This window comes from Pygocentrus nattereri, chromosome 13 (genome assembly GCF_015220715.1).
Source record: "Pygocentrus nattereri isolate fPygNat1 chromosome 13, fPygNat1.pri, whole genome shotgun sequence".
Lineage (NCBI taxonomy): Eukaryota > Metazoa > Chordata > Actinopteri > Characiformes > Serrasalmidae > Pygocentrus > Pygocentrus nattereri.
In genome coordinates, this window is record NC_051223.1 from 9,580,700 (window position 1) to 9,601,107 (window position 20,408).

The 20,408-nt window shown below is 41.1% G+C and overlaps 1 protein-coding gene across 2 annotated transcripts; it reads left to right on the top strand.

Moving 5' to 3' along the window:
- The first annotated feature begins 6,136 nt into the window (after positions 1-6,136).
- irf3 (interferon regulatory factor 3) lies at positions 6,137-17,602 on the top strand. Of its 2 annotated transcripts, none has more exons than XM_017720514.2 (11): positions 6,137-6,291; positions 7,139-7,373; positions 8,538-8,715; positions 10,960-10,988; positions 11,143-11,197; positions 11,292-11,360; positions 13,218-13,526; positions 14,907-15,012; positions 15,095-15,369; positions 16,928-17,052; positions 17,155-17,602. In XM_017720514.2, exons 2-11 carry the CDS (start codon positions 7,203-7,205, stop codon positions 17,266-17,268), a joined length of 1,431 nt encoding a protein of 476 aa, XP_017576003.1. In that variant the 5' UTR covers positions 6,137-6,291; positions 7,139-7,202; the 3' UTR covers positions 17,269-17,602. The 2 variants fall into 2 exon arrangements, with proteins under 2 accessions (XP_017576003.1, XP_017576004.1); XM_017720515.2 differs by having other exon boundaries at positions 16,999-17,052; positions 17,155-17,208.
- The last annotated feature ends 2,806 nt before the right edge of the window (positions 17,603-20,408 follow it).

The window sequence follows — 20,408 nt, forward strand, 5'->3', positions numbered from 1 at the left end:
TGATATTAACAAGGCGGCTGTGAAGGTGTCACAGAAAAATATGGACCCAAGAAATTCTTGTTGCTTTTTATTGTTTTTATGTTTAAATAAATGAATAAATTGACTGATATATATATATATATATAGTGTGATATGTATGTATATGTACATATTAATATATATATATATATATATATATATATATATATATATATATATATATATATATATATATATATATATATATATATATATATCGCTGTTGTTGGAACAAAACCTCGTATGTCCAAAATGGTTCAGAACTTTTTGCAGAACTGGTTCAGAACTGTTGCAAAGGGCAACAGGTATTTTCACAATCAGAATACAAGAACAAATGGAGATACAAAGTTTTGTTCTGACATTATATATAAAATAGTAACTTCACAGTCAAAAAATCTGCAGACACACCTCCAAAGCTCAGTCTTAGACACTGGTTGATGATCTTCTGAAATAATCAAACCCCTTCAGTGGTGTTGAGGTCTGGACTCTGGGGCGGTCAGTCCATTGCTCAGCTTTTTTGGTGTATCCGTCTCCTTTTCTCAGTGAGGTTCTTCTTGAACAGCTACACATCCTTTCAGACCCACAGTGCTGAGAGGTCTCCTCACAGTGCAAGGATGGACAGAAACACCTGTGGATGTTTTCAGATCTGAAGCAGCTTGATTTTCTCCTCTCAGAGATGAACGCTTTTATAGCTGTTTATCTGATGGGGGCAGATTTGGTGTCTACCAGCTCTTCCAGATGGTTGTTAGGAGCCACCTTTTCTCTGTAGATTCAGTTTTGATGTCTAGTTGTGTAAGTGGGTTGAGTAAGAGTGAAGGGTGTGCTCTGTATATTGTCACTTCAGCTAGCAGAAAGCACTGGAAATGTTCATGTGTTCTCACACACACTGTGGGCCTCAGGGTGAAGATCAAAAGCTAGTGAAAATCTAATGGTATGTACACCACTTACACTTACACGCTATTTCAAAACTACGTTCTGACTTCTAGTGAAGCTCTGGAGACTATCAGCCCATTCACTAGAATTTCCTCCACAGTTGACTGATGGGAATGGCTTTCCAGTAGTGGCAGGTTTCTGTTATTTCTGTTAGGCCTAGTATTTGCTGTAACCGGTCCTGAAGAAGGTGGGAAATATTGTTTGTGCTTTCTGCTCTGCCACATACAACAGGCCTCACATTGTGGAACACCCTTCATCAGAAAGCTTGTGTAGTTTCCCGACTCTGCTGCGGCCTGTAGGGCATTTCCACTGGGTACTGGGCGGTGTGTCTCCTCAGAAAAACCAAAGGTGAAAAGGTTGGGCTGGTTCCAGCAACCCTGGCTTTTTTTATGAATTCTTTGAGAAGCTCAGACATTGAGAGGTCGTACCGTAGAAGCCGAGTGAGGAGGAAATGAAAGAGCTTTAGCACAGTTTTAATGCGTTCTAAATGAAAGTAAAAGTCACATGGTTGGCCACATTGTGGGGCGGGGCTTATGCAGAAAACAAAGGGAGGTGTATGCAAATAGCCAGGACGCTTCTTCAGCTGAAAACCAGCGATGGAGGCGTTTCTTATGCAAATAATCAATGTAGAGGCGTGGTTTCTGCAGCAAATTGTCTTTTCTGAAAGAAAAAAAAAACAAACTGAGCACTAAAATAATTTCAAAATTTGTTCTGAGCAAAATCCCCCCAACACTGCGCTATTCTTTCATTCTGTGTTTGGGTCACTGACTTTTATTGTGTCCATTACAATTATTTAATAAATATGTGACATCAAATTATTCAGCAATGTCTTTGATGTGAAACAATCATCAGTGCATCAATATGAAATTCATTTCCTTCAAATGTCAGGTGGTGAAACCGTCCAGCGAAATCTATCAACAAAGATAACTTAGTTATAAAATTGTAGATGAAACAGTTTGGCATGATTTTTTGTTTGAAAACTTTAAAATAAACACCATTTTGCAAAACAAGTTTTGAAACTTCTTGCAAAAAAAAACCTTTGTCTGCATGTTTTGACCACCTCAAGAGGTCAGGCAGCACAGTCAAAAACAAAGGGCTTTTATTTTGACATGCTTTTATGAAGCAGGGGCCAGGGTATTGCATCAGAAAGAAGAGCCCAAGTGAACTTCATGGTTCAATGCCAAGGTCAGACATTGAGTAAAATATCTGGTCTTTGTTAGAAGGTTCAGTTGAACACGTCAGGTGTTCTGACCTCAGGAGGACCATGAAAATGTGAAATTGTAAGTGTAAGCTCAAGATCAAGGACAGAATTTTCGAAGGTGTCGAAGTAGATGCCTGCTTAATCTGAAATTAGTCTGAAAAGTCAGGTGGCACAAGCATTGTTATACACTGCTCAAAAAAATAAAGGGAACACTTAAACAACACAATATAACTCCAAGTAAATCAAACGTCTGTGAAATCAAACTGTCCACTTAGGAAGCAACACTGACAATCAATTTCACAGCTGTTGTGCAAATGGAATAGACAACAGGTGGAAATCATTGGCAATTAGCAAGACACACTCAATAAAGGAGTGGTTCTGCAGGTGGGGACCACAGACCACTTCTCAGTACCTTTCTGCTTTCTGGTTAATGTTTTGGTCACTTTTGATTGTTGGTGGTGCTTTCACACTTGTGGTAGCATGAGACGGACTCTACAACCCACCCATGTGGCTCAGGTAGTGCAGCGCATCCAGGATGGCACATCAATGCGAGCTGTGGCAAGAAGGTTTGCTGTGTCTGTCAGCATAGTGTCCAGAGGCTGGAGGCGCTACCAGGAGACAGGCCAGTATACCAGGAGACGTGGAGGAGGCCGTAGGAGGGCAACAACCCAGCAGCAGGACCGCTAGCTCTGCCTTTGTGCAAGGAGGAACAGGAGGAGCACTGCCAGAGCCCTGCAAAATGACCTCCAGCAGGCCACAAATGTGCATGTGTCTGCACAAACGGTTAGAAATCGACTCCATGAGGATGGTATGAGGGCCCGACGTCCACAGATGGGGGTTGTGCTCATAGCAGGAGGCTTGGCATTTGCCAGAGAACACCAGGATTGGCAAATTTGTCACTGGCGCCCTGTGCTCTTCACAGATGAAAGTAGGTTCACACTGAGCACATGTGACAGATGTGACAGAGTCTGGAGACGCCGTGGAGAGCGATCTGCTGCCTGCAACATCCTTCAGCATGACCGGTTTGGCAGTGGGTCAGTAATGGTGTGGGGTGGCATTTCTTTGGAGGGCCGCACAGCCCTCCATGTGCTCGCCAGAGGTAGCCTGTCTGCCATTAGGTACCGAGATGAGATCCTCAGACCCCTTGTGAGACCATATGCTGGTGCGGCTGGCCCTGGGTTCCTCCTAATGCAGGACAATGCTAGACCTCATGTGGCTGGAGTGTGTCAGCAGTTCCTGCAAGATGAAGGCATTGAAGCTATGGACTGGCCCGCCCGTTCCCCAGACCTGAATCCGATTGAGCACATCTGGGACATCATGTCTCGCTCCATCCACCAACGCCACGTTGCACCACAGACTGTCCAGGAGTTGGCGGATGCTTTAGTCCAGGTCTGTGAGGCGATCCCTCAGGAGACCATCCGCCACCTCATCAGGAGCATGCCCAGGCATTGTAGGGAGGTCATACATGCACGTGGAGGCCACACACAATACTGAGCCTCATTTTGACTTGTTTTAAGGACATTACATCAAAGTTGGATCAGCCTGTCGTGTGTTTTTCCACTTTAATTCTGTGTGTGACTCCAAATCCAGGCCTCCATTGGTTAATAAATTTGATTTCCATTGATGATTTTTGTGTGATTTTGTTGTCAGCACATTCAACTTTGTACAGAACAAATTATTCAATGAGAATATTTCATTCATTCAGATCTAGGATGTGTTATTTGAGTGTTCCCTTTGGTTTTTTTGAGCAGTGTATTTGTCACTGATCCATGTCTTTTTATAAGCGTTTATAGTTTCATAATTTTGTAGTTTTACCTTTAATTAGGTGTCTACAGGCTCGTACAATGACAATAACAAAATCTCATCTCACACTCTTTTACGTTTATATTTATTTTATTGTCATTCGTTTGTCTTTCGTTTGTGTTTTGACGCTGTAGCTCTTAATACCCCTTTCAGAGAAATCAGCATTGGGGCGTGGCTTTTGCAGAAAGGACAAACATGAAATGTGGGCGTGGCCTCGCCAGGAGAAAACGACGGGGCGTGGCTTTGCCTGGGAAACTGCATGTGGGCATGGTTTCTTCAGGAGACACCGTACATGTGGGCGTGGTTTCTTCAAGGGAAATTTTTTAAGTGGGCATGGGAAATATACATATGGGCGTGGCTTCTCAATCAAGTTTTGATCCTACACCTGATTCTGTGTCCGTGGCAGAACAGTATAACATATTGTTTCATATCAGCCAATAAAAAAAACTACTTCGTGAAATTAGACATGGAACATTTTGTTAAATCGCCAATCATTGTTATTATAAATTGAGAAAGCAGGAAAACTAGAATTGACCTCTTAAATGGTCACAAGGTTTAACTACACACTTCCATAACATAACAACATCTCAACATATCAACAAGTCCATGTTCACTGTTAGAAATGAAGGTTCTGTGCAGGAACATTTCTCGTTCATCAAGGTAGAAACAGTGTAAATGTTCCCTCACAGCTCCAGCAGTGGTTTTAAGGTCTGATTGAGAAGCTTAAATCAGTTTTTCTAGGTGAAAAGTTTGTATTTGTACCTTTTCATAACCGAATGTTTTAAAACAGAACAGTAGAATAAAAGCCTGGAGGTGAGGTGGGGTGTGTGGAGTCAGTACAGCTTAGAACATATCATTCAGTGGGTTATGGTTCACTTATGTTCCCTGACTAAAGGTACTGAAATGGACCCCTGAGGGTTCCACCCCAGTGATAAGAGGGGAACTGCCCCAGTGACAGTGTCACACCTTGTTTCTGAGAGTGTAGTTGCTGATTAATAAGCCTTACTGTGTAAAAAGACTGAGATTTTGAAGTTGGGGTGGGACCATTTGGGCCGGTTCTTGTTTTTGCTCCTTAAAAAGCGAAAGCTTCCTTATTATACTCTGTCTACCAGCGTCGCCCAGCCGGGGGTCCTTCGCTGTTGTGACGTGATGCTGATTTGCCCTGTGGTGTGAAAACCCGAGATAGTGTGACCCAACAATTGCCCCAACTGGCCAGATATGTTCCTCCTCTGGACAAAACGACAACGCAGCAATATTTCTAAGTCTAAGTTCCTCGCATGATGTTTTATTAGGACTAGTTTGTGAAAGATCTGAGCTGGAAGAAAATCTAAATGTCCAGTGTCGTTTTTTTTTCCAAATATTACACAGACGCCACCCAGCAAAACTTCTTTGGCCCAAATTTGAAAAAGATCTCAATCCAAGTCCCTTTATTTTGTAAAATGTTTTGTTGTTGATCATATTTACTCCCAAAACAATTTGGTTTTTACAATGTATGTAAACATAAACATTGACTTAGCTGCTTAAAATCTCCGGCTTATTTCACATAAAGGCCCGTTATTCAGTAACTACAGGGACTTTAATGCAAATCCCCTGAGCTAATCTGAGGTTGTAGAAATGGGGCCTGCTGGAGACCATTTAACCTCTTTAACTCAGTGGGACCACCGGTGGTTCCAAAACGCACTCCGTCATACGCTCCATTCAGAAGCTGGGCGTCGTATGAGGCTGTAACTCTTCTCTCCAGTCTAATTGATGGTGATGTCATTTTAAACCCTTATAATAAAAGAAGCTGAACTCAGTTTGTTTTTCTACTGAAAGTCGACCCATTTTTCCCCAAATCTGGGCTATAAACTATAAATGGACGGCGTCTCTTCAGTGACCTGCTCTGTAATTTCTGTAATCTATTATAAACTTGTCATATATACATTATTACATTATTATGAAGTTATGTAAAATATTAGCAAAATTCATTCATAATTAAAAATTTATTGATTCATTCATTCATTAAAAATATATATATAAAAAATATATATATATATATATAGTGTTTATTAAAGTCATTGTTTCGACGCTTCTTGCTTAAGTAAATAAATCTAAAATAAAATAATAAATAAAGGGTACATGGGGGCGTGGTTTGTCAAGACAGGAAACGATATGGGGGCGGGGCTTCCTCAGCAGGCTAGATCCGGTGGCGTCAAGATGGGAAAACGAAACTGGGGCGGAGGGATTTCCCGAGAAGAGCCACTCGGCTGAGATATAAACAGAGGCGGTCAGTAACGGAGGACGGAGACTCCGCGGCTGAGCTGAGAGGACTGTAGCTGACCGGGGGTCGTACAGAGGTAAGTCTCTCAGCGCTGCTCTCATACAGGACCCCCAGGGTCGCCTTCGGTCACACGACCCGGACCCGCTTGTCCTGTTCCGGAGAGCTGACTTTAGCTCTGAGCCGCGGAGCTGCGCTGTTACCAGCAAAGCTGGCGCGATGTGGACGTTTGTATTCAGCGAGGTGGACCTGGAGCTGCTGAGCTGAGGCCTTTCCCTCTTCTTCACCTGTGGTCTCTGTCCCTGTGTTGATCCGGTCGTCCTTTAAAGGGGAATTCCATCTGCTTTTCCAGAATTTTCAGCACGAATAAGCGGTTCAGACGTAAACAGAGCAGTTCAGAGTGGTTCGGTGTGAAACGCTCTGTTCTAGATAAACTTACAGCGTCAGAACTGTTCACAGTGGTGGTGATAGGAACCAGACGTCCACCTCTAAAAGCTCCTCACAGAAAGTTCCTTCATGACATGGTTACAGATTTGCTGCCTGGTGTTTGAGACGTTGTTTTACAGCAGTTCTGCCAAACTTTTGACCAAAAATCTTTTTGTAAAATCTATTCATGGTGGAGGGGTCATGCAGGTTGTTGTGAGGCAAAATAGTCGCCAAAGAACACATATTATTTCTTATTTATCACTATTTTACCATCATCAACAATCCATCTTAAGCTCAGAAGACTCGTGCATGTTCTCTGGTGGTTCTGGACAGTAAATAAAATGTCTATATCTGTGTTGTAGTCATGGCGACCCCTGGTTCTCATCACCACCGCTGTAAAGACATCAGAACCATTTCACACAAAATCACTGTTTACATCTAAAATACTGAATTATGCAGTAATCTGAAATTTTCTATCCATATCAAATGTATTTCTGTAGGTGTGACTACAGTGCTGAGCTTATTTCAGTCTTGTCCAGTGGCCGTGCTGGTCAGTGAGCCCCAATGGACCAAAACAAGAACAAACCGCTATTCGTCCCCTGGCTGCGGAGGCAGGTCGACAGCGGACAGTACCCTGGAGTTCAATGGCTCAACCATGAACACACACTCTTCGCCATCCCCTGGAAACACGCGCTGAGACAGGACTCCAACAGCGACGACATCCGCATATTCAAGGTAAGCCTATATACAGAAACACCCACCTTGGGCTTTTACTCACTGGCCACTTTATTAGAAACACCCACCTTGGGCTTTTACTCACTGGCCACTTTATTAGAAACACCCACCTTGTGCTTCCACTCACTGGCCACTTTAATAGAAACACCCACCTTGTGCTTCCACTCACTGGCCACTTTATTAGAAACACCCACCTTGTGCTTCCACTCACTGGCCACTTTATTAGAAACACCCACCTTGGGCTTTTACTTACTGGCCACTTTATTAGAAACCCCCACCTTGGGCTTTTACTCACTGGCCACTTTATTAGAAACACCCACCTTGGGCTTTTACTCACTGGCCACTTTATTAGAAACACCCACCTTGTGCTTCCACTCAGTGGCCACTTTATTAGAAACACCCACCTTGTGCTTCCACTCACTGGCCACTTTATTAGAAACACCCACCTTGTGCTTCCACTCACTGGCCACTTTATTAGAAACCCCCAAATTATTCTTCTGCTATCTAGCCACTTTATTAGAAACACCCACCTTGTGCTTCTACTCACTGTAGTCCATCTGTTGCTGTACAGTTTATCAACGCCCTTCACACATTCGTCTTTGGTCAGTCTCTGACCACAGGGCTGCTGTTATCCTTATATTATTTGGGTGGTGGCTGAAAGATTAACTGCAACAGCTGCAGTGTTTACTCTAGCCTTTATCATCAACAGCTTTAAGTAGGCAGTTTTAATTTAATCTCGTAACTTTGACCTTGTGGACTGCGTGTAGATGATTTAGACTAATCAAAAGCATGCAAACACCCCTGTACTGTGACATCACAGCCTCAAGCCAGGAACACTGGATATTCTGGTCTTCTCAGCCAAAAAAGCACTGGCCTGATCTGTATAGAAAATAATTAAAATTTGACTCACAGTCACAATATTGGTCAGAAAAATCTCAATTAGAAAAATATCCAGATGCTCACCACTGATACAATACTAGAGGATGGATAACACAAGCTAAGCATCAACAGATGAGCTGCAGTCTAACTGTGCACTAGCAGGTGGAGCTACAAGACAGGGGTTCCTGATAAAGTGGTAATTGTGTCTTCATAATAATTATAGAGTTTGAGCATTTTTTTGATCTGTTGTTTATTAAAATTCCTTCTCGTTCCATCCCGATTCAGGCCTGGGCTCAGACAGGCGTCTGCTCCGATGGCAGGATCCAAGGCGACCCCTCGGTGTGGAAGAGGAACTTCCGGAGTGCTCTCAGAGCCAGAGGCTTCAAGCTGGAGCTGGACAACAAGAACGATGCTGCCAACCCTCACAAAGTCTTTAAGTGGCCAGAGGATGGACAGTCCGGGGGTAAGAAGTGGGATCCAGACCATCATCTAGGAAAAATATTAATGAAGAGCATCACAGGGTATGAGGCTTCTCATAACTAGGGATGCATGGATTTGGGAATTGCGGGCTGATGCCAAGGTCTGATACCGTAAATCTGCCTGGATTAACAGAGAAATATAATAATTAAAACCCTGTAGGTTTTGACATTCAGTAAAATATATAAAATTCAGTGCCACCTAAATATTCTGCTGTTCTTGAGTAAATAAATACATCATCAGTCCAACACCAGTGCATTTGCCCATAGCGATAAGATTTCGATATCATTGTGCATCCCTGCTCAAAACATTTTCTTGCTTGTATGCCTTGTTTAACACTTTCATTGGTTTATTGGCATTGATCTTGGTTTGATGTTCAGCCATAAGCATGAAAATGCTATTAAATAGGTAATAGGTGCGATATTAAATAAGGAATGGTGGTTTTTATAGAGCCATGCTGCAGCACTGTGGAAGGAACTTTAGTGAACTGAGTAGTGATAGTATGTTTGTGTTAGCTTGGTAGCTTGTTCGTGTCCACTAACAGTGCTACGCCGTAGATATACATTCCTAGATGCCGTGTTGTCTGTTGTTCTCTGTTGGAGGCGATAGGTCTGTGCATCCGCCATGTTGGAGAGGTCAAGATCCACTTGTGAACAGATTCACTTGTACACAGAGATGAAGAGTCTCAGGATTAAATCAGCCACAAGTTCTCAACCGATTTTCACATCTGTTTAGTTATAATCCTCAGACTAATTAAGAGATTAATCTGGGCTGCACTGCTGCTCTCGGTAGCTTTTATTACTTTGGTGATAATTAGCCGTCCAGACCAGCAGGAAAGTGGTCAGTCTGTACCGGACGTTAAAAGCCGAGTTTAGCACGAGTAAAAACACAAACTAACACTCATCAGCAAATCCATCAATGAGTAAATCACTTCTAATATTAATACACATAGAAATAAAAGAAACTCCCCAAAACACAGTGAGAAGGACGAAGCTGAAATTAGCTCCCAATTCCCCAGCTTCAATGTTTGAATTTTCACATTCCACCTTAAATGTACAGCGGTCACTTTCTGGCGCTTGACGCTGCATCATTTAAGGTGGAAGAGGAAAATTTGAACAAGATGCTGGCGAATGGGAAGCTAATTTCAGGTCCGTGTAACAAGGTTCTAACGTTAATCTGTTACGAATATCTACTCCGATTAAGGAACACCATAACTCACCCAACTAGGGTGAGACCCCCTGAATAGACCATTAAATGAAATAAGCTTAATATAAAACCAGAGGAGAAACGATCACATCTACAGGTTCTCCGAGTCTCACTGACCACACGGCCATATCTACACATAAACACCACACAGATATGAGCGTGGATTACTGCGTTCCCTCCATTATATAATCATATCCCACTTTCTGAGAGTCAGTATTCCTGAAATAGTGGAATTTTGGGCGGCATCTTTCTTAAACCGCCGCTCTGTAATGGTACTGAATGCAGTCCAGCAGCGGTGTTGACCGCCTAATAAACCGCATAATAGGAGCGAGTTACCTTTAGCGCTCTGTTCCACCTGCTTACAGTGCTGTATATACACCGGTCAGGCATAATATTCCGACCACCTACTTGTTTCTACGCTCAATGTCCATTTTATCAGCTTCACTTACTGTATAGGTGCACTTTGTACTTCTACATTTACAGAGTGTAGTCCATCTGTTTCTCTGATACTTTGTTACCTTGTTCTTCAGTGGTCAGGACCGACAAGGTAGAAGTGTCTAATAGAGTGGACAGTGAGTGGACACAGTGTATAAAAAAACTCCAGCAGCACTGCTGTGTCTGATCCACTCGTACCAGCACAACACAGACTAACACTCCACCACCATGTCAGTGTTACTGCAGTGTTGAGAATGACCCACCACCCAAATAGTACCTGCTCTATGAGGGTCCATGGGGGTCCTGACCACTGAAGAACAGGGTAACAAAGTATCAGAGAAACAGATGGACTACAGTCTGTAACTGTAGAACTACAAAGTGCAGCTATACAGTTTTTACAGTGGATATAAGTGGAGCTGATAAAATGGACAATGAATGTAGAAACAAGGAGGTGGTCAGAATGTTCCACCTGATCGGTTTACTTTCTGGCTCTGTAGCATGACCCTGTAAAATCAGATGGGTTTAGGAAATGCATACAAATAATAATAATGTTTTTTTTCCCCCATTTTTTCTTGTTTGCCCTCTGCAGAGTCACGAGAAGCATCACAAGAGTGTGATGTGAGTTTTTTCTATGAATTTATTCAGACGCTTTTACTAATTCAGCTTGGCTTTTTCTCCTTCAGTCTCAAAATGACTAAATCAGAATATTAAGTTCTGAACACTCCTGTAAAACGTTTTAATTCTATGTGAATGCACTTTGTTTCGTTGACAGGGTGAGATTCCTGTCTGTGATGTTCTGTACTTGGCAGATGACGAAATGTTTCCAGGTGAGAAGAACAGTGAGCACCAGCTCCATCTAATGTGCACCGCATAAATGCCTTCATACCTCACTGCTTCCTTTGGTCCTGCTTTGTTTCTCAGGTGGAGTCGCACCTTCTGATTTGCTGGAGCAGTGCCTGGTGGGCCTAAACATTGGCGGAAGTGAGCAAGGTACACAAAACTGACCATATAAACTTCAAGAACTTACATACATGGGTCCACTCTTCAGTCCCTCGCTGTCACAGCTAGTTCATAAGTAATGTGAATTCACAGTAGATACTGAATACTTTATAGAAATTACTAAAAAATGTATTGTTGTTGCTGAATAATTTCTAGTAGTCACTAAATAACTCAGAATAGATACTAAATAATTTATAGTTATCACTGAATGACTCAGAATAGATACTAAATAATTTGTAGTAATTACTAAATAATGCAGAATAAATACTAAATAATTTATAGTAATTACTAAATGATGCAGAGTAGATACTAAATTATAGTAACTACTAAATAACTCAGAAGATACTAAATAATTGATAGTAATTACTAAATAATGCAGAATAGATACTAAATAATTCATAGTAATTACTAAATAACAGAATAGATACTAAATAATTTATAGTTATTACTAAATAACTCAGAATAAATACAAATTAATTTATAGTTATTACTAAATAACTCAGAATAGATACTAAATAATTGATAGTAATTAATAAATAATGCAGAATAGATACTAAATAATTTATAGTAATTACTAAATAACAATAGATACTAAATAATTTATAGTTATCACTAAATAACTCATAATAGATACTAAATTTGGTTATTAATAAATAACTCAGCATAGATGCTAAATAATTTATAGTTATTACTAAATATCTCAGAATAGATACAAAATAATTTATAGTTATTCCTGAATAACTTTTAGTGATTATTCAGTAATTCAGAGTAGTTACTGTATAGTTAAAAATAGTCACTAAATTAATTAATAAATGTTTGGAAATAATTCCTTGTAATAACTGAATAATTTACAGTAGTTTCTAAATTAATTTGTAATAGTTACAAAAAAATAGATACTGAAAAATTCATAGTGACTAATGATCACTGTAAATAATTTATCATAGCTACTGAATAATTAAAAATAGTCACTAAATTAATTCATAGTTGTTTCTAAATAATTCATTGTGATTACTGAATAACTCACAGTTGATGCTGTATAATTTAATAACAGGGATTATTGAATCATTTTAACCAGTTGCTGAATAATGTGTAGTAATTACTGGGTAAATAAAAGTTGTTTCTAAAAAATCCGTAGTAGTTACTAAATTATCTCATAATAGTTCATTCAAAATAGATACTGAATAATTTATAGTAATTACTGAATGACTTTTAGTGATTATTTAGTGATTAAAGTTGACACTGAATAATTTATAATAATCACAGAATAGCAGTGATTTTTGAATAATTAAAGTAGTTTCTGAATAATTTGTAGTAATTACTGGATAATTAAAAGTGGATTCTAAATGAATTCATAGTAGTTAATAATGATTAATGATAATGGTAGTAATGCTTGTTACTAAATAATTCATCATGATTACTGAATAATTCAAAGTAAATACTAAATAATTTTTGGTAATTACTCAAAATATTGTAGTGGTTATCAAGTCATTTTTAGTAGATACTCCATAAATCATCATGACTACTGAACATATAGTATACACTGAAGATTTTATGCTAATTACTGAGTCCATTATTGTTATTACTGAATAACTTGTATCATCATGGCTACTAAATAAAGTAGATAGTAGATAGTAAATATTTTATGGTAAGTATTGAATACATTATAGTAATTACTGAATAAATGACAGTGATTACTGAATAATTTATAGCAGTTACTGAATCATAAGGCTAAAGATTAATAACTGTCACCAAACTAATAATAATCTTCAGATTATTATTATTAATTTACTAGACTATTACTCAGATTATTAGATTATCTTTCTGTTTAAAGAATCATTTTCCTCACAGAGAGTCAAAGGCCTTTTGCTGTGGATGATCAGTTCTTGATGGAGCCGCCAGTAGGGGGAGACCAGTACTCTGCTGCAGTGGCCATTCCTGCAGTGGACAGTGTGATTGGTGAAGTGTTCTCCATTCAGGAAACCCTCAACATGGGACAGTTTTCCCCTGTTGGAGGGGCTGCTGGTATGGGACACGTTTCCCCTGCTGAAGGTGCGGTGGCTCTTGGACAGTTTTCTCCACTAGAGAGTGCATTCATGGGCACAGAGGAGCCTGTTCTGGGGCAGCCGATGCCTGTTCATGACACAGCCAACAACTCAGGTAAGGTATCTAAAGCAGGGATGGGTTACTGACCGAGTCAGGGAGGTCAGAGCTCAGTGGCCTCTGGCTGCCAGGGGGATCTACTGTAGATGTATATTAGATGAGCTAAAAGCCATTGAGTATCGCTGTTGTCAGAACAAAACCTCATATCTCCATTTTTGTTTTTCAGTTTTTGGCTGAGTTTGAAAATACCTGTTGTCCTTTATATTGTGTGTAAATTTCATGATAAATAGACCAAAAGAAACGGCCCAAAATGGCATGAAAAACATTCTGGTTCCATTGACTTACATTAAAAATAACTGGGTTAGAGTTGCTTCTCCTGTAAATTTACCATTTTGGAGATGTACGGTTTTGTTCCAACAGCCGTAAATATGTACAAATGACTTAATGAATGAAATAAATGGAGAAATGTAATCTGTCCTAAGATCCCTCCAGATTTATTTTTACTTATCGGACTTTTTTCTCACTTAAATAGAACAGGTGGTTGGTATAGATGTTCTCTCTTCAGTCCATGTTGGACTACTTCTTTTTGCACCACAGCTTGGCTTGAAGGGAAAAGAGATGTTTTGCATTGCTGTGGAGTGCACTTCCACACTATTGGTACAATCTCACTTTTCAGGTCTTTCTTGTTTTATTTCTTATGTGTTGTTGTTGGAGTTTAGGGGGCCTCCAAAAATGCTTGTGCCCCAGGGCTTCTCAAAACCATGATCCAGCACTAAGGACTTCGTTAGTTGACCCAAAGACCTGATTTTAGACTTAAATGCAACCAGCCAACCTCCCTATCATCAAAAAAAAGGCTAATAAATACACGTTTTCAGACTATAAGAGTTAAACTAACTTAAATATAAGCTTTCATTGTGCTTAGTGTTATTGAAAATGTGTGCATTCCATTTTTTAAGCTTGACCAGCTACAATTAACACTTTTTACAGTTTTTTAGTCGTATCCAATTCCACCCACTAGTTAGGACTCCCCCAATCACACAATACCACCAGTGCAAGGAGGGCGAGGGCAAACACAGGCTTCCTCTGAGATCTGTGAAGCACCAGTGGGTCTTTTCAGACTTCCACTAACGTCACTGGACAGCTGAACATGCTTGGAGGAGAACACTAATTGGCAGTTCTGGCATCGCGCTGAGTGATGGGGGGATGTACTTATAGTACATGGTAGCTCTGACTACATAGTCCAAATTTACATTAGCATAAATATTTACATTATTAATTATGTAATGTAAATTTCCCCGTTGTGGGACTAGTAAAGGATGGTATGATCTTATAATTTATGTAAAAATATATAAAGAAATCAATAAATGTAGTTGATCAATGGACCAAGAAGGGTTGACTTGTCTTCATTCTAGAATAAAATGCCTAATAAAATTTCAGGTCCTGGCCAGTTTTCAACACATTACAAGGTGACAGTTTACTACAAAGGAACCAAAGTGTTGGAGCAGCTGGTGGAGAATGATGCGGGTTTCAGGCTGGTTTCTAGGTAAGAGGTTCATAGTTAAGTCTTCTTTGCAGGTAGCTGGCTGATTTACAGGAATGCTGATTAAATGCTGTTGTTCTTTTAGGAAAGACCCCAGTTTAATGGCAGATGCTCTCCCGGTTCTGGAGCTGCCTGGTATAGACTCTATCCTGGACCAGACCCAGGCCAGTTCAACCAATGACATCCTGGTTAATCTGGGGGGTCTGGAGGTCAGGAAGGTGGGCGCCACAGTGTACGGCCATCGCTGGGGTGACAGCCGGGTCTACTGGGGTCTGTGTAAACATGAGCGGGGGGCTGAACCCAGGCCCCTTTCCAAAAACCAGCCTGAGCCCATCTACCACTTCAAAGACTTTCGCACAGGTGAGTGAGTGAAGTAAAGTGTAGCTTATAGAACTGAAGTGGTTTAGCGTTACTCATCACACATGTGTGAAGGGTTCTCACACTGTCCATCAAAAGTTTGGGCATCTCTTTTCAGAAATTTGGAATACTTAATAGATAAGTGGTTACGATGTAAACAGAGTCATTCAGAGGGGTTTGGTGTGAAATGCTCTTTTCTAGAGAAACTTACAGTCAGAACTGTTCACAGTGGTGGTGATAGGAACCAGACGTCCACCTCTTAAAGCTCCCTCACAGAAAGTTATTACAGGAAATGTTGGGTGAATGTTAGTTCGCTAACGTGGCACATGTAAAGCTGAGGTTATGCTTCACAACTTTTACACCAATTTTAGTCTGGCTGAGTCTGAGCTGGTCGGCTCTAGTCTGCAGATTTTTGAGTCAGTCGGCGTCGACAGTTGGAGAGAGTCAGGTCATGTGTGAGGGGCGCAAACTTAGATTTTTGGCCTCTCGATTTCGTTTTCAGACCGGTCGGAGTTTATCAGACATTTATTTTGGACCTGACTCTGAGTGTAAACTCAATCAACGGTCAACGATTCTGAGAAAGAGAAAGAAGAAAATGCTGAAAGTTAACAAAGAAAATGCTTTTTAATGAGCTGAGCTTAAGGCACAATCAAGTTTACGTACATTTAAAAATCTTAACGTACCAACTGATCACATTTTTAAATTCGTGATCCATGTAAACATGTTTACCTGCTGTTTCTTTACTGTTTCAGCACAAACGGCAGTGTCACGATTGCCCCCCTTCCAGTCCCCCATGTGCTTTTGTTTTGCTTCCTTGTTTTTTTCCCATTCCTGCCGCTTGTTTCAAGACCCTGCCCTTAATTGCACCACCTGTGTTTATCACCTGTGTCTTATTAACCCTCATTGTCTCTGTTTTTAAGGCCTGTGTTTTTCCCTAGTTGATTGCTCGTCTTCGTACATATGGTGTTGTTTGGTGTCGTATCTTCTGGCCTCCGTTATTTGTCCTAGTCTCTGTTTTTGTGTTTATCCTGTGTTCCTTTTTGTCATGTCTGCTGATCGCTCTCTCTGTGTTGGCTCTTTGACCCTGGACTGTCTAGACCCTGGTTATGGATTTGCCCCTAATAAATCTCAGTTCTCTCAGCGTATGCGTCCGCCTCATCATCACTCCCCGACTTTACAGGCAGAGAAAAATTTAGCGGCTCATGTTTGTTTATTTGCGTGTCCTAGTAACGGGAGCATGCGAGAGTTGGTGTGGGTTCAGTGAGCTCCATTCGGTTCAGCAGTAGCTGAAAAGTTGTGTAGAGCGTGATCTCTAATCATTTAGTGTGGATCCCCAATATTTCAGTCGCCCAAAAAATCTGCTGCAAACCACTGTGACAGTGTGAGACGTCCAGTCTGTTATAATCTGTTAAGACTTTAAAAGTCGTGTAGTGAACCCAAGGCTTAACTCAACAAAGAGACAGAAGTGTCCCCAAACATTTGAAGGGCAGTGTACAGTTTGAAAAATGTCAGAGGAACCTGGCAGGAACCTGTGGTCAGTGACAGACTGTGTTTCTACCAGGTTTGATAGCGTTTATGGAGAACAGTGGTACTCGATCTCCTTTGTACACCCTCTTCTTCTTTCTGGGGCAGAACTGGCCTGACCCCAGAAACAAGCCCTGGGAAAAGAAGCTCATCATGGTGGAGGTAAAGATCAGACTCTCTCTCTCTCTCTCTGTAGCACTTCTTCAGCTCTCTGTCCTCACATATGAACTTTTCTCTTCTCTCTGCCTTCTCTTCATGCCTTAGGTGGTCCTCACCTCTCTAGAGAAGCTGAAGCTGATGGCCGTGGAGAATGGCGCGTCCTCACTACAGTCTGATGAGCTGCAGCTTTCTCTGGAGCAGATGATGGAAATGTGCTAAATGCTTCTGAGATCAGACAGCTGGACAGAGATAAACTGGAATGGCACTTTTTGCAGCTCTTTAAGGCGATGGTTCATCTGGAACGTTTGGCCTCGTCTCAAATGTGTGCAAAGTTTGCTTCTTTAGTTTTACGCTGGAGCTACGAGGCTGATGTAGCTAACAAGTGCTGGAGCCGCCAGTGAGCCTTGTACAAACTGTGTGCCTAAATAATCACATACACTGTGTGCACAATTATTAGGCAAGTCAGTATTTTGACCATATTATCATTTTTAGGCATATTTTCTAACTCCAAGCTGGATAAACTTGATTGCTTAATGGATTTAAGCATAGCAGGTGATGTGTATCTGTGTAATGAGGGAGGGTGTGGCCTAAGGAGGTCAACACCCTATATCAAGGTGTGCATAATTATTAGGCACCTTTTTTCTTTAGGCAAAATGGGCCAAAAAAAGACTGAACTGACTCTGAAAAGTCAAAAATTACCAAAAATCTCTCAGAGGGATGCAGTACTCTTGAAATTGCTAAGATATTGGGGCGAGATCACAGAACCATCAAACTTTTTGTTGCAAATAGTCAACAGGGTCGCAAGAAACGTGTTGAGAAAAAAAGACGCAAATTAACTGCCGAGGATTTGAGAAGAATCAAGCGTGAAGCTACCAGGAACCCATTATCTTCCAGTTCTGTCATATTCCAGAACTGCAACCTAGCTGGAGTACCAAGAAGTATAAGACGTTCAGTGCTCAGAGACATGGCCAAGGTAAGGAAGGCTGAAACCTGACCACCACTGAACAAGACACATAAGCTGAAGTGTCTAGACTGGTCCGAGAAGAATCTGAAGACAGATTTTTCAAAGGTTTTATGGACTGATTGAATGAGAGTGACTCTTGACGGACCAGATGGATGGGCCCGTGGCTGGATCAGTAACGGGACAGAGCTCCACTTCAAGTCAGACGCCAGCAAGGTGGAGGTGGGGTACTGGTATGGGCTGGTATTATTAAAGATGAGCTGGTTGGACCTTTTCGTGCTGAAGATGGGCTCAAAATCAACTCCCAAGCCTACTGCCAGTTTTTAGAAGACACTTTCTTTAAGCAGTGGTACAGGAAGAATCTTTCAAAAAGACCATGATTTTTATGCAGGACATGCTCCATCACATACATCCAAGTACTCTATATGGCTCGCCAGTAAAGGCATTAAAGCCGAAAAACTTATGACATGGCCCCCCTTCCTCACCTGACCTGAACCCAACTGAGAACTTGTGGGCAATTCTTAAACGGGAGATTCACAGTGAAGGAAAACAGGACACCTCTCTGAACAGGGTCTGGGAGGCTGTGGTTGCTGCTGCACAAAAAGTTGATCGTCAACAGATCAAGAAACTGACCGACTCCATGAATGGAAGGCTTATCACTGGTATTGAAAAGAAGGGTGGCTGTATTGGTCACTGATTTTTTTTTTTTATTTCTCAGAAATGTTTATTGGAAAGCTTTGAGTTTGTTTATAATTCTCACTTGACCAGATGAAAATAAAAAAGTGAGATGGGAAAATGTTTTTCATTTAGCTGCGTAATAATTCTGCACCATTATAGTTGCCCAGTAAATGTGCACATATAGATGTTCTCCTTAGAAAGCCAAAACCTCACTTTTACTGTCTTGAACATTCATGTTTGAGGTTTATTTTGGATTAACCGAGAGCGCTGTAGTTGGTCATTAATAAAAATAAGACTTGCCTAATAATTGTGCACACAGTGTATTTGCTTCAAACCACATTGATATTTCATTACGCTTCTGTCACAGATGTTCACAAGTCACTTCATGTGGATCCAAGTCCAATCTTGGGTCCGGTCTTGGTGTGCCAGTCTGATTTGTCTTATTTCTCTTAATGTTCCATCTCGAGTGTCTGGCATGCAGGTCTGAGTACAGTCTCAAGTCTCTGAGTGTTGATCCGATTTCAGTCTTGAATCTCTTGGATTGGAGTTCGAGTGAAGTCTCGAGTCTCTGAGGTGTTGGTCAGAGTCGAGTCAAGTCTCTGGGGCGCGAGTCTTGAGTCTCTGAGGTGAGTCGGAGTTGAGTCTCAAGTCTCTCAGGTTGGAGTCCAACTTGAGTCTTGAGCCTCTGTTTTGTGAGTCTGGGTCAAGACTCGAGCATCTGGAGTTCAAATCTAAGTCAATCTGAGTCAATTGCTTGGGGTTTGGGTCTGAATCAAGTCTCAAGTCTCTGGGGTTTGAGTCTGAGTCATGTCTTGAGGCTCTTGTGTTTAAGTCAGTGACGATTCTCTGGGTTTTTTGAGTCCGAATCGAGTCCTGAGTCTCTGAGCTGAGTCTAAAGTCACTTAGGTTGGAGTCCGAGTCTGGATTTCCACTAGTCCGTTAGTAAGTTTTAAAGAAATGTGATCTGTCAGACTTCAGGGTTTCCTATAATAAAAGGCTCTTGGTTTGAAACTGAAATGAACCTGACGAGCCGCATGAGAACAGCGGGGCAGCACTGGCTGCCCCTGACCGCAGCAAACCCGACAGGCAACTTCACACACACAGGATTATAAACGAAGGGTTTTATTCATTTACCGCATTAAGCTTGGTGGTTCTACTTCAGTCACTTTCAGGTTGAAATATTACGAGCCTTGAGTCTGAGTCAGTCATCATGCGAGTCGAGTGCTCAACTCTGGCTTCAACTTCAGCCTCATAGCTCCAAAGCTAAAGACACAAACATCAGACTGATCGACTGTATTTGAGGTAACAAACTGTAAATTCGATTTGTGGTTGAACAATCACTTCAAGTACAAACTGTCCTGTGATCGTCTGGGTGAAAGTGTTTACTTACCTTGTTTACTAAGATAAATGCCCTGTTTCTGTGGTCATTTGTCTTCTTTCGATTAAATGCTATGAGGGGGAAATTTTCAGGAGTGTAGTGGTACAATATTGATAGTACACCGTTCATTTCGGATCAGACTCCGAGTGAAATAGGAAATTGTTTTTTTGATGCATGAACTGGCAGATTTGGATGAAATCAGAGATGAAATGGTATATTCTCATCACGGGTGTAACAATATATCGCCGCTGTCACAACAAAACCTCATCTCAAATTTAGTTGTTTTTCAGTTTTTGACAAAATTTTAAAGTACCGGTTGCTCTTTACATTGTCTGTAAATTT

Bases quoted from the DNA above. Each gene is read 5' to 3' on its own strand.
- irf3 (XM_017720514.2), top strand. From the start codon at position 7,203: ATGGACCAAAACAAGAACAAACCGCTATTCGTCCCCTGGCTGCGGAGG. The intron at 7,374-8,537 runs GTAAGCCTATAT...ATCCCGATTCAG, and splicing joins ACGACATCCGCATATTCAAG to GCCTGGGCTCAGACAGGCGT. The intron at 8,716-10,959 runs GTAAGAAGTGGG...TGCCCTCTGCAG, and splicing joins AGAGGATGGACAGTCCGGGG to AGTCACGAGAAGCATCACAA.